At 42.4% G+C, this 13543-nt stretch overlaps 1 protein-coding gene and 1 long non-coding RNA gene across 5 annotated transcripts in view; one reads left to right on the top strand and one right to left on the bottom strand.

The window, feature by feature from the left end:
- Positions 1-12976, top strand: part of CENPF (centromere protein F) — a 256055-nt gene extending 243079 nt beyond the window's left edge. For all 4 annotated transcript variants that reach the window (XM_029593203.1, XM_029593204.1, XM_029593205.1 and 1 more), the window contains exon 20: positions 12389-12976. In XM_029593203.1, the coding sequence (XP_029449063.1) occupies positions 12389-12592 (204 nt within the window). In that variant the 3' untranslated portion in view covers positions 12593-12976. The remainder of the gene's footprint in view (positions 1-12388) is intronic.
- On the bottom strand, positions 5500-11813 carry LOC115086831. The gene is made up of 3 exons (XR_003855343.1): positions 11727-11813; positions 7788-10569; positions 5500-6093 (listed from the first exon to the last, which is right to left on the bottom strand). It is a non-coding gene; the product is annotated as an uncharacterized LOC115086831 (long non-coding RNA).
- Positions 12977-13543: the final 567 nt, after the last annotated feature.

The raw sequence follows: 13543 nt of genomic DNA, 5'->3' as shown, positions 1-13543 counted from the left end.
CGGCACCTGAGGTCTATCGGCCACATTGAAGGGTCCGGTTGGGGGACGCCTCGGGGCCTTCGGAGGGCTTCTGGGCCTTGACGGGGTTCGCTGCGGGGCTTGGCGAGCTGTGCGGCGCCTGAGGTCAGTACCTCCGGGTTAAGGTCCCATGTCGCCGCTGTCGATGACGTCGTCTGGAGGCGGGTCTATCGGCCGTGTGGAGGGGTCCGGTTGGGGGACACCTCAGGGCCCTTGGAGGGATCAGGAGGGCTTCTGGGCCTCGACGGGGTTCGCTGCGGAGCTGTCGTCAGATATTTGGAAGTAACTGAGTTTCATAAATCGGAGAGCTTTCTGGCCTGCCCTTGCACTGACTACTGGCTCTGACCTTAGCCTGAAACCCTAACCATTCTCACCTGCCTCTGATCTGGACCTTGACCAATCTTGCCTGCCACTGCCTCTGATCTCAGCCTGGACCTTGACCATTATCACCTATGCCTGCCTCTGATCGCAACCTGAACCATGACTATCTTTGTTTTCCACCTGCCTCTTAACCCTAGCTACAGCTGGGACTTCTCTTGTTGCTAGCTGCCACAAGACTCTCACCTAAGTGTTGCTGGCCCTAGAACCCGAAGGCTCAACTTAAGGGAAAAGGGGCTGGTATAGGTGAAGCTCTAGACAATTCTTGTACCAGCTCAGTCCTGCTATCTGTCAGGGAGGACCTACAGGGCCTTCCCTGTAGGTTATCAACCTCCCCACAGCAATGGTCCACAAACTTTACAAAAAGCTATCAATTTAATTTGAGATGGTATATTTCTAGTAGGTTTATATGGAACCTGTTGCTCCTGAAGATATTGTGGGCCTGTATGATTAAAATTCTCCAAATTGTTTACAAATGTTCTAAATTTGGCACTCCAAGTGATGGAAAGTCAATGAAGTTCCCAAAAAATGGGAATCAAATGATCCCTAGTTTGTTCACCTACTAAAATCCTGGCAGCAGTGTTCTGAAGGAGTTGTAATTGTGCAGAAGCAGTAGGGATAAACCATGATAGAGGGAATTAAATTAGTTGAGTTTGCTTGTTAAGATATGAATGATTATTGCTAAGTCATTTCTAGATAAACATGGACAAAATTGTCTCAACTAACTCATCTAATTCATAATAGCTCAGATTTTTTATGTATTTATTTAATTAGGTTTTTTATATACCGGCATTCATGATAAAATCACATCATGCCGGTTTACATTCAAACAAGGTGTGCAAAAAATACGAAAACTGAATCTAGTGCAGAGGAGTTGCAGTTACAATGAAACAGGGATAATGGAACTGGGACAAGAGAGAAAAAAGCAGAAGAAGGTTAACATCATAAATCATTAGGGTTCAACTGCGGGCTATGATATTTCAACCAGTCTGCTATGTTGGCTGAACAATCATTGAGACAAGCAGCTACTGTCTTTCTGAAACTTAGCTACTCACCAGTTTGTTAGATGTGGTCATCTGGAACTGTTGGAAAGAAGCTGATAGCACAGCACTATTAAACGTTTGTTTTTCAATGGGTCTTGCAGCATTGTCTCAAAACTACACTCAACTGATGTTATCCCTTTGATGCCAAACATTAACCATTATGTTTAATGTTTTAAAAATTTTGTAGTATAAAAGAGCTACACAGAGGTCTCTGAAGTCACATATTGCAGGCAAACCTCAGGCGGAGTAGCACATTATCCATGTTAACCCTGAGCTGTGCTGTATCCTGCTGCCGTAGGTAAAGGTGCAAAAAAACAAATGTGTATCATAGATGCCTTTTTCCAATTTTTTTTCCATTTCACAATAATATTGTCCTCAGGAAAGCACACTCCTTTCTGTGACAGACTGTTGGTGCCCTCTCCTCTTTAAGATAGAAAATCTTATTCATATGACATCTGCTTGAGATATAGTGAGCAGTCCCCATTCATTTCAGTAGGCCTGCCACGATTGTCCACAGCTTACATAAAAAGTTGCAGAGTTCTGCTGGTGCTCAAAAGCAAGCTGCAGTAATTATATGGAGCTGTCTGGAGATATTCACAGAAAAATGCAGCTCTAGTGGCCTGTATGGTGTACATATTAAAATTATAGAGACATGTTCCTTTTCAAGCAAAGGATGTTTTTCTGTATGTGCCATATTTAATTAAGTTGGATCTTTGATAAATTTTGTCTGCCTTTTCCATATTGATATTGAAAGCTGTATATCTGGGTGTTTTTTAGCTGACCATTCTATAATTCAGACTTGTGCAAAGTACTAGAAGACTGAATAGATTCAGTCATGAGTTTAAAAAAAAATCCCTTGGGAAATCTTGCTGTTCTGTTGCTAGAAGGAAGGCAGGTTACACCAGAGGGCTTGCTGCGTGAGTATAATTCCTGCAGGCTGAATAAGAAATTGTAACCATGACTACACAAATTTCCAAGAATTAAAAAACCCAGTAAGGTCATTATTGTTTGTTACATGTCAATGTGCAGTCAGGAAAGCAGACAAAGCTCAGTGGTACAATGAATTCACTTAGAGCACATCAGGCTGCCTGAAGAGTTGGGTGATTTTAGCTCCTTTTGAAAAATATTTTGAAAGGTAACTATATCAGAAAATGTTTGCTAACTTTTTATTATTATTATTATTATTATTATTATACTCATTGTGACATTTCTCATTCTGTCCCTTAGCATTCAATTGTATTTTAATTAGGTTTGAAAGATTTATTATGAGGCCCATTTATATGCTCCAGAGTCAAGAATGAGACCATTTGTATTGCTGTTGATGCTTGAGGGAAGTAGTTCCAGCCATTGTACAACAGTGACACCTGCTGGCTAGCTTGATTACACTTGTATCAGTTTCTTTAGGTAAGTGTGATCCTTGGCTCCTAGGAAGAAGACAAATAATGCAATAGCTGACTGCATGGAAGCAGAAATAAAATGAGCAGTAGGATAGTTGCACATGAAGGCTTCATGTGCTTTAGTCCAGTAAAGTCCAGTTCTGATTGAGCTGGAAGCCCAAGAGGAGCAGAAGGAAAAAATGTAATGTGCCTGGTTGATCAGACTCCTATAGTTTCCTAAATATACTTGTATTGTCTAAATGTCCACATTACTATATTGTTCAGGAGAAAAAACCAGATTTGACAGCATCTGGATTCCCTGATTTTACAGTGGACTTCTTTCTATACAAGTGATTTTCAACCTCTTTATTTGGTATCTTCCTTCTCCTAGGACAAGCAAGATGGTAGTCACCACACATGGGTGACGACATTAGATGGAGCCAGGCCCGGAAAATGTTTGTCAAAGTTTCTAGAACTTTGACAGGCACACTGAGCATGCCTAGCATGCCATTATCCATGTGTCCACGCGAGGTCCCCCTTGAGTCTTCCCCCCACCCCCACGAAGTGTTTGCCTTGCAGTTTTGGAGCTCTGCTATTCTAGAGCTTTGTCCTCCGTAGTTTTTCTGTGCCAGGTCCCCCTTCTTCCTGTCAGCGTTTCATAGGGCGGCATGGTAAGTTTTGTTTTTTTTTTTTGTTTGTTTGTTTTTTTCCCCTCCTTCTTTGTGGTCAATTCCCAACAGTGCCGTTTATCGGTGACTGCCGGTCATCAACTGCTCGCCGGCTCTTTTTTCATGGCATCATCGGGTTTTCGCCAGTGCCCGCGGACCATGTCCATTACAGATCCACATGAGGTCTGTATCCTCTGCCTAGGGGTGTTGCACAACGTCCAGGGGAATCTATGCAATCAAATGACCCCCCCCCCCCCAAGGGTCATCGGGCTCGATTAGACAAAATGGAGAAGTTCTTCGGATCCAGAAAATCTGATCTTTCAACTCCAGTGTCGTGCGCCTTGACTCCCAAAGCCTCAGAAACATTGACACCATTCACTGTGCACAGTGCTGGAATTGGGATGACACTGGTGTCTACCAGGTTGCCCCCGAAGAGACCCCGCAGAGAGAAGACATAGATTTCCATCGTACTCAGGAGTCCTAGGCGTTCCCCACCGACATCGGTGCCGGGCACCAAGCTTCACAGAGGCTCCGGTGACGCCTTTTCCTCCTCCAACGGTCCTCACTTCAGCGACTTCCAGGAAGAACTGGACCACAGGATGCAACAGGCGGTGCTCCGAGCCTTTCAGGGTATCAAATCGCCAGCTGCACCGGTGCCTACCTCGGTGTCTGAGCCTGCCCCTGCAATGCTAGCACCGTTGCTGGAGCGCCTTGATGTCTCTTGGATGTCCTGCCCATGCAGCTGCTCCTCGTGCCCAGGGGTCCCTCAATGCCCCAATGGCCACAGAGTCCTTCTCCCTCCGGAGTCATCCCCATTGTGAGGTCCTCGGAGGAGAATGAGTTCTCCAGGCCAAAGGTACCATCGGGGACTCTGGTACCACGCCCAGTTATGGCTGGTCCAGTCCCCAGTCCTTCAGGGGCCTTGGTGCCTTTGCTATTGTCGAGGCTGTAGTTTGCTCCTGGTTCCTGGAGCCGAAGGGCTTGGATCAAGTGTCCTCCTCAAGGGGCCTTAGGGGACTTCAGTGAGGGGAGATGGTACATTGGAGTAGTCTTCACAGGACTCGGGAGAACTTCCCTCGGACCCATCTCCTCCAGAATAGAGATGCCAATCCCCACTGGAGGATCTGTTGTTTGCAGTTTTTGTGCCGGCTATGGCTGAGTCAATTCCTTTCCAGCTCATTACGGAGGAAGATGCTGGAGGTTCTCCAGTTTTGATGCCCCAAAGGAGGTCTTGGCTATCCCCATCCATGACATATTTAAGGAATTACTCCTCAGGATGTGGGAGCACCCCATATCGGTGGCTCTGGTGAACCGTAAGACGGACGCAGTATACATGGTTCAACCAGCCAAATGATTCTAGAGGCGCCATTTCACAAGAACATAAGAAAATGCCATACTGGGTCAGACCCAAGGGTCCAGCAAGCCCAGCATCCTGTTTCCAACAGTGGCCAATCCAGGCCACAAGAACCTGGCAAGTACCCAAAAACCAAGTCTATTCCATGTAACCATTGCTAATGGCAGTGGCTATTCTCTAAGTGAACTTAATAGCAGGTAATGGACCTCCTCCAAGAACTTATCCAATCCTTTTTTAAACACAGCCACACTAACTGCACTAACCACATTCTCCGGCAACAAATTCCAGAGTTTAATTGTGTGTTGAGTAAAAAGAACTTTCTCCGATTAGTTTTAAATGTGCCCCATGCTAACTTCATGGAGTGCCCCCTAGTCTTTCTACTATCCGAAAGAGTAAATAACCGATTCACATCTACCCGTTCTAGACCTCTCATGATTTTAAACACCACTAGTCAGTAGTGGTGGAGTCTGTCCTCAAGAAAACCAAACTTTCCTGTATGCACGGTTCTGCGTCTCCAGGCCAGGAACACCAGCTATTGGATGCTGTAGGTAGGAAAGTGTACCAGGGAGTGATGTTTGCCCAGATTATCGCCTAACAACAAAACATTTATTATTCATTCATTTATTTATTTATTTATTTATTTATTTTGCTTTATATACCAGTTTACATTCTAAAACAAATTACATTTGAAAACAATGTTACATCAAAATAAAAATAAAACATTCATAAAAGTATTCAAATCCAATATAAAATAACACAGCATCGGTAAAAGTAATCTAGCCACTTTCCTTGTCCTTCAAATTTACTTACTCCCCTTCATTATTTTGTTCTCCAAATGCAAGATTAAATAAATGTTTTAATTTCTTTTTAAAACTTGAAAAGATTGGCTCTAATCTCAGATCGCTTGGTAGCTCATTCCATATACAAGGGCCAGCCAAAGATAGAGCTTGTTCATGTACTTTATTTGTGTGCTAATTTTGGTGATGACACAATACACTCATAACCTCTGGAAGCAAGTTCAGGAGTTGGCCGACTGCCTCCCCCAACAGCAGCAGGAACCCTTCCTGGCAGTTGTCCAACAAGGCTTGGAGTGTGGCAAACATGAGGTATGTTCCACTTATGATGTGTTCAAAACAGCGCCTAGGGTGGTGGTGGCGGCAGGCATTGGGGCCCAGAGAATGGCATGGCTCAGAGCATCAGACCTCCTGCCAGAAGTCCAGGATAAGCTCACAGACCGGCCCTGTACTGGAGAGAACCTGTTTGGCGACAAAGTACGAGATGCTGTGGCTCAATTTGAAAGATCCTGATCAATTTGATTAATATATATATATTTAGTTTGTAGGACAAACACTGAAGCAGCTCGTCAACCTAAAGACTACTCATTAGTGTAAGTCCCCTTTAATTTATTAGTTTTTAGACTCATATTTTTAATTTTTTTTTTAAAGGGTATTACTACAAACCCATCAAAATATAGGGTGAACGATAAACTTTTAAATTCCTTAAAGCTCCACAGGTATTTATAATTGCGTGAGCATTTATGAATTGAAACAGTACTTTTCTTTCAAAGAGTATGTAAAAGAGTACATACAATTATAAATACCTGTGGGACTTATGTACGCCGCAATGAAGTTCTAGGGGTCGTTCTACATAGCAGCGGACCCCCAGGACTCATCTGCCTCCCCAGCAAAGCCCCGCTACGGGATTTTGACTGGCTCTGAGGGAGCATAAGTCCTGTGATCATACTTTCAACATCAGGGTCCTCGGTCAGAGGTTGGCTACAATCCTTTCAGGACCAGTGGGTCCTGTCCATTATCCGTCGAGAGTATGTGTTAAACTGTGTCCCTGCAGACACCCCCCCCCCTCGCCGTGGGGGTCAGACCCCACAGCAGGAAGTCCTTTGGACAGAGCTCTCTGTCCTTGTATTGGCGGGGGCCATGGAACCTGTCCTGCTACATCAACGGGACTGGGATTCTGCTCCAAATATTTCCTGATTACAAAGAAAACAGGGGGCTACATCCCATCTGAGAGCCTTGAACAAATTTCTGCAAAGAGAAAAGTTCAAGATGGCCTCACTGGGCACCCTGATTCCCCTCCTGCAAAGAGAGGACTGGCTTTGCTCCCTTAACGTAAAGGACACGTATGCCCACACAGGAATTTTTCCTGGACCCAGGCAGTATCTTCGATTCTTGATGGGCGACAATCACTTCCAATACAAGGTGTTGCCGTTCGGCCTTGCTTCAGGCCCCGGGTCTTCACCAAGTGCCTGGCAGTTGTGGGTGCACATCTCCGCTGCCTGGGGTGCATGTCTCTTCCCCTACTTGGATGATTGGCTGATCAAGAGCGCCACCCATGGATGGGTGCTTCGCTCTCTACACATAACCATTCAGGTGCTGGAATCCCTCGGGTTTGTCATCAACCACCCGAAATCCCATCTTAATCTGTTGAATCAGTTGGATTTTATAGGAGCCTGCCTGAATATAACCCAGGCTCGGGCCTTTCTTCCTTGTGACCGAGCGCTTGCTCTAGTGCAATGGCTCCCAACCCTGTCCTGTGGACCCCCTAGCCAGTCGGGTTTTCAGGATATCCATATGAATATGCATGGGAGAATTTGCATGCACTGCCTCCATAACATGCAACTAATTCCTTAGTTTTGTGGCACAAAACCAACCATGAACTACTGTTCATGGTTGGTTTTGTGCCAATGGGAAGCTTTAAAGCCCTCTGGGAATAGGGAAATACCTACAGTACCTGAATGTAAACCGATGTGATATCTCAGATCGAATGTCTGTATATAAAAAATAACAAAATAAATGCTCTTGGGTACATAGAATCAATTCTTTATATAAAGGAAGGTTCCCTGCTGGCTCCATACAGTGTCCTTTTCTCCCTTTTCCAGTTCCTGCAACTGGGCCTGGGCAAACTTATCTTGCCGCAGGTTTCCACACATTACCTCCTTCAGGTCAGGATTCCTGGGTGAGAGGGTGATGTTCTCAAGTTGGAGGGATCTTCTGGTTTCACAGGTTCTTTTCTATCCCTGCAGAAGAGAGTATCTGCCTTGCTCTTCATGTAGTCTAGTTGGTATGTTAATTTGAAATCGAAACGAGAAAATAAATTAATGAACTTGCCTGGAATTCATGTTGCACATGGTCTTAAGGAATTCCTAATTTTTGTTGTTCGTGAAAACCTGGACTTGTTAGGCCCCTTCCAAGAGATGATGCCATTCCTCAAGGGCAGTTTTTATGGCATTATAGTTCTTCTCTGCAGCTGTAAGCTTACAAAAGTAGAAGGCATATGGATGAAGGAAGTCTTTTAGGTTCCCTTCTTTGAGATAATATAGCCCCAGCAGCTGCCCTGGATGCATCTGCCTCCAATTTAAACAATTACTGTTGGTCTAGGTATACCAGGATTGGGGCAGTCATAAAGGTCGCCTTCAGATGATCAAAAAGGTGTCCACAGATTGTTTGATCAGTATGGAGGGTTGCAGGCACATATAACAATTGATGGATATTTAGTTTCCATCTCTAATCATGTTAGAAGTCTAGGAGTTAATTTTGGTTCAGCTTTTATGATGGAAGCTTATAGTCAGCAGATTGACACAGTTGTAAGCCTTTGTGCTGTGATGTGGTTGATGCTGCCTAGCAGGCAAACCCACTAGGCCCTCACCTGGCTGACATGCCCTGGGCTGAGACTAAGCTGGACCTTCACCTATACCAGCCTCATTCCCTGCAGGTTGATCCAGGGGCTGGCAGGACTTAGGCAAATGTCCCACAGGGTGCTTAGAATAGGAAAGTCCAGAACTGGGCTAAGGTCAGGGCAGGCAACAATCAATACCAGTCTGCAAGCAGGAGAATGGACTGGGTCCATAGCAGGGATCTGTACCAGGAGGTCAGGCAAGGCAGGCTGGACGAGGCAATGCTGGGGCAAGGATTACAGGAACACTGGAGAACAATACGCACTGCTAAGAGCAGGAAGATCTGTAGCTGAGGCAGTGTGCTGGTATCGCGGCTGCGTTTAAATACCCAATCACATGACATCCTCTGAGAGCACCAGTGAAGAGTTCCCACTGCAGGGCCAAGAAGTACAGGCACACCTAAGGAGCCAAGGTGGAGAAAGCATGGTGGCTTTCGTATTACGAGCGGGTCACAGCGTCTGGTGGCGTCATCACCAGGTGCTGTTTTCAGGGCCTAGTGGGCCTGTGTGTGTTTGGTCGTGGGCCTCCTCACAACCAGCCAAAATTTACACAGATTTTGAGAAACTTATTTATAGTTAAAGTTTGCCAATTAAAAACTTTTTTTTGGCACTTCCAAGCTTTGCCTACAGTGGCTTTGGCCACTTTTGAATTCTATGGATTATTTAATGTAGTGGTCCCCCAACCCTGTCCTGAGGGCCCACCAGCCAGTCGGGTTTTCAGGAGATCCACAATGGAAGGTGCCTCTGGCAGATAGTCCAGCTACTTTCTTGTAATATTTTGGGGAGGGAGTTTTGAGCACTATGGCCCACTTGTGTTTTGGTGAGGTGGGGAGTAGGGTATTGGGCTTGCAGGTCTGCAAAGTTTTGTGGGTTTTTTTTTTCCTTTTTCCTGCTACTTAACCAGATACGTTTCAATGCTTACAGTTAAGGTTAAAATTATCCAGGTACACATTGCCAGATAACTTTAAACCTTATCAGATATATTCAAAGATAACTGATTAGGTTTGAAAGTTAATCTGGGTAACATTACACAGATAACTTTAGGTGAGTATATTTGGTGAGATGTTTATCCCACTGAATATCCCTGACAATTTATCCGGCTACCGTTATCCAATAAGTTGTCCATTCACTGCTTTACTGAATATTGTGGTCAATAGTTTCATTTTTAACTTCTCTTGCATAAGGTACTTGATTAAATACTTTTGATGACTAAGATGGTTTGGTTTCTTCTAATGTCTGTATTAGTAATTTCAATGAGCTTGAAAAATTCCATATTACGGGCATCATTAAAGTTCTTAATAGTATGAGTCCTACTATTTGTTTATAGGACCCTTGTTCCTCATAGTTGTTCAAAGAAATAAAATAATGGCTGGTTATTTTATTATTGTTTCAGGATTTGCTACTCGCCCTGCTGAAAAAGATTGTACTTGGTCCAGTTGTTAAAAAGGCAAATTTAGACTTTAATTCTTGTGATAAGTAATATCCTATCTCACATATTCCCTTTTTTGAGCAAGTTATTAGGAAGATGGTAGCACAACAGGTGGTCTCCTTTACATTACAGGTTGAATTGTTTGAACTCTCAACAATTGGGCTTTAAAACTGGTAACGGAACTGAAGTCATAACTGGCCAAATGAACTGTTTTAAATGGGAAATTGACACGGGAAATTAAGATCTTTTTTTTTATCTTATTAGGTTTTGTTGTTACTTTTGACTCTCTAGATCACATTATTTCACTAGTCTCTGTACAAGACCAGGGAATAGGTAGCTTTCTCCTAAGTTGGTTTTTATGTTGTATTTACAAGGTAGAACCCATTGTGTTGTCTTCAAAGAAGCCACATTGTGTATGTGGGATGTTGGTTGGGGCTGCCACAAGGTTCCATTTTGTCACTGGTCTTTTTTAATATTTATTTGAAACTCCTGGCCGATGTTGTCATGTCCTTTGGGATTCATCTCGATATGTATGCAGATGATATCCAGTGTTACATCCCCTTAGGAACTGGTTTGTTAGATGTAAATTCCAAGCTATATAGTTGTCTTGTTGCTGTGATGAAATGGGCAAATCAAAATAAATTGATGTTAAATCTCCATAAATTTAAGCTTTGAGATAGAATTCAACAATATGGTATTATCCTGCCAAGCAAAAATAAGGAACCTTGGGCTAATATTGGAATTCTCTTAATCTGTGGAGGTGCATATTTCAATGGTAGGGAAGGATTCTTTTCTTTCACCTGAAGAAAATATATCAGTTTTCATAATTTCTGGATCGCTGAAGCCTTGAAATTCTCTTATGCTCTGATTATTTCAGTGCTAACTATTGTAATCCTACTTGTATTGGCTTACCTCTAATGATTATTAATAAACTGAAATTATTGCAGAATGCAGCTAGGATTTTAACCAATGCAAAATATGATCAGCACATTGTGCCAGTATTAAAAGAATTGTGCTGGCTTCCAGTATGCTTAACATTTTGGTATTAATTGAGTGGCCCAGATTATCTGAAGGATCATCTCTTTATGTACCTGCTAAACCTCTTAAGATCTACTAAGCAAGACCTGCCCAAAATTCCTTCTCACAGAGAAATTGTTTACCGATACCTGTAAAAGGTTTCCACAGTAGTAGCTACTGGATTGTTGAACTCTTTACTACAGGAGTTCTGTTTGTTAAAGGAACTTTTACCTTTAAAAAAAAAAAAACAAAAAAAAACTGGACCACAGGTACTTTTGCAACAGATCTTTTAGCTAAGATGATTTTGAAACATATTTATATTTAACTTTTAACCTGAAGTTTTTATTTTAGAGAAATGTTCATCTGTGATAGTTTTCAAATATTTCAGTTTGACTTGTTTATATCCATGCTGGGAATTTTGGTAGTTTTCAAGTTACTTTATTCTGTTTTGATAGTTTTCGATTATTATAACTTGGTTTCTGCCTTATAGTCCTCTGGATTTTTATTTATTATATATTAACTAACGGATACCCAGTGAAATTCCCTGGCTGCCACTCCCCTGGAGCCCAGCCCACTCCAATACCCACTGCCCCAACCCAAACATAGCACATTTTGAGGCACCCCCGCCCCCCCCCCCCCCCCCCAAGCCCAGAAAACTGACATCTTCCCCTCCCCACACTCCAACCCCCCCCCCATCACACATCACACACACTTTATACTCGTCATTTCTATCCCAGATATTTGTCATCTCACCCTCTGGTTCGATACCAGTCCTCAGCCTTCTGGCCAAAGCATTCCTCTCCTTCTCCTCTGACTCCCTCTGGTTGCCTGCCTCGTGACTTGCTATTCCAGGACACTGTTCTTTCAGTCTAGTAGCCCTGTTTTATCGGCAGTCACCATCTGCCATGGACTGTTTTCCTGGTTGCCTGTCTGCCTCTGGAACTTATCTTGGTCCCACAGCCATCATCCTCTTGCAGTTCGGGTGTGCATGCACTCGAACACATCTAATGGGCACACACTGATCTGAGAATACCTACTTAAATTCCACAGTGCACAGTACCCCAAAGGGTAATGCAGTGTGCATGCACACGTGCACACCCCTACCTGTCCCCAGAAGACACCATGTGGTGCATATGTTGATATTTATTATGCTGAATTGTGTTAACTTTTCATTGACTGATTTTGCGATGTAATGTGCCTTTTAATAGATTCTGTTCTCCACTTTGATCTATTGGGGATATAAAATAAGTTCAGTCGGAACACGTTCTGGGACACGCATACATAATCTACTTCACATAGCCTGAATTGGTTTAAATGTATTGAAAAATAACTATATTGCTTGGTGTGTAATTTATTTTTTCTTAGATTTAATGGTAGAACTAATGGGAGCCCGTTTTTTTTTCCCCCGATTGTAGTTAAGTGATACAAAGCCTCTCCAAGTGGGATCAGGTACTGGAACAGTGGACTCTTCAGGATCACCACTATCTATAAGTAACAAGGTCAAGAAACCAGCTTCTGAGAGCCCTAGAGACACTCTCTTAACACAGAAAAGTAGACGTTCCAAGAGTGGAAATAAATTACCTGAACAAATGGAAGATGAGAATTGTAATGTACAGTAGAAAACATTTCAAAGAGTTTCATGACATATCAAATATGTTTTATTTACTTACAGGTACAGAAAGGCTGCTTGCAATTTTAAACAAATTTAATGCTTTTAAAGTTTAATAGAAATGTGTTCTTTTGAACTATACAACCCAACATTTAAACATATACTGTTGAAAACTTTGCTGGTCTATTACTTATTTTGTTTTTATATTTATGTAAATAGTTCAGTTTTTGTAGAAATTGCTAACACTGAATGTTACAGCTTTTCTGTCTTAAGTAGTATACTATACATATCACTGCTGATATTTTTATTCTGTTGAGATATTCTGTTAAACAAGAAATCTGAATGTTTAATCTAAATTAGAACAATAAAGTATTCTCATAAAATAAAGCTTAAACAGTTAGATGACTTCATATCATCGATGAGTCTAAAACATCTTGAAGTTTGCATCTGGCTCTGTCCCTAAAAATGAAATTTAGTTTTCTACAAAGCCGTGGATAAGAGTACACCAGAATCTAAAGTGTTGTTTCTACTTTATAAAAAGTACTTAATTTGATACATCAGTTTATCAAGTTTAGACTACTTCAAACTATGCAAGCTTTGAGTAATTGTGATTGTATTTAGAGGATGCATGAAACTGGCTGGAAGTAGCAAGTGGATTGCACAAAGTTCTGGGACTATCCATATAATGACCAAATTGATTTTAATGAACTTTTCCAGCTGAAATATGCTGTGAATTTCAGCAACCAATTGGATCTGCTGGAAATTTCTTGTGGGTTTGAAGTTTGCACCAGATTTGATGAAAATCTGTGGATTATAGAATTCACAGCAGATTTTGTTGAACCCCACATTAGGTTTTTGCAAGGTTTGCCAGTAGAAATGCAATACATTTAATCTGCAGATCTAGTTCATCAGACTCAAACCATACAGAAATCAGTGTGTGCAAAGATGTGCACATCTGTAT

The sequence above is a fragment of the Rhinatrema bivittatum genome, chromosome 3, assembly GCF_901001135.1.
Source record: "Rhinatrema bivittatum chromosome 3, aRhiBiv1.1, whole genome shotgun sequence".
NCBI lineage: Eukaryota > Metazoa > Chordata > Amphibia > Gymnophiona > Rhinatrematidae > Rhinatrema > Rhinatrema bivittatum.
This window is presented reverse-complemented; position numbering and strand designations above follow the sequence as displayed.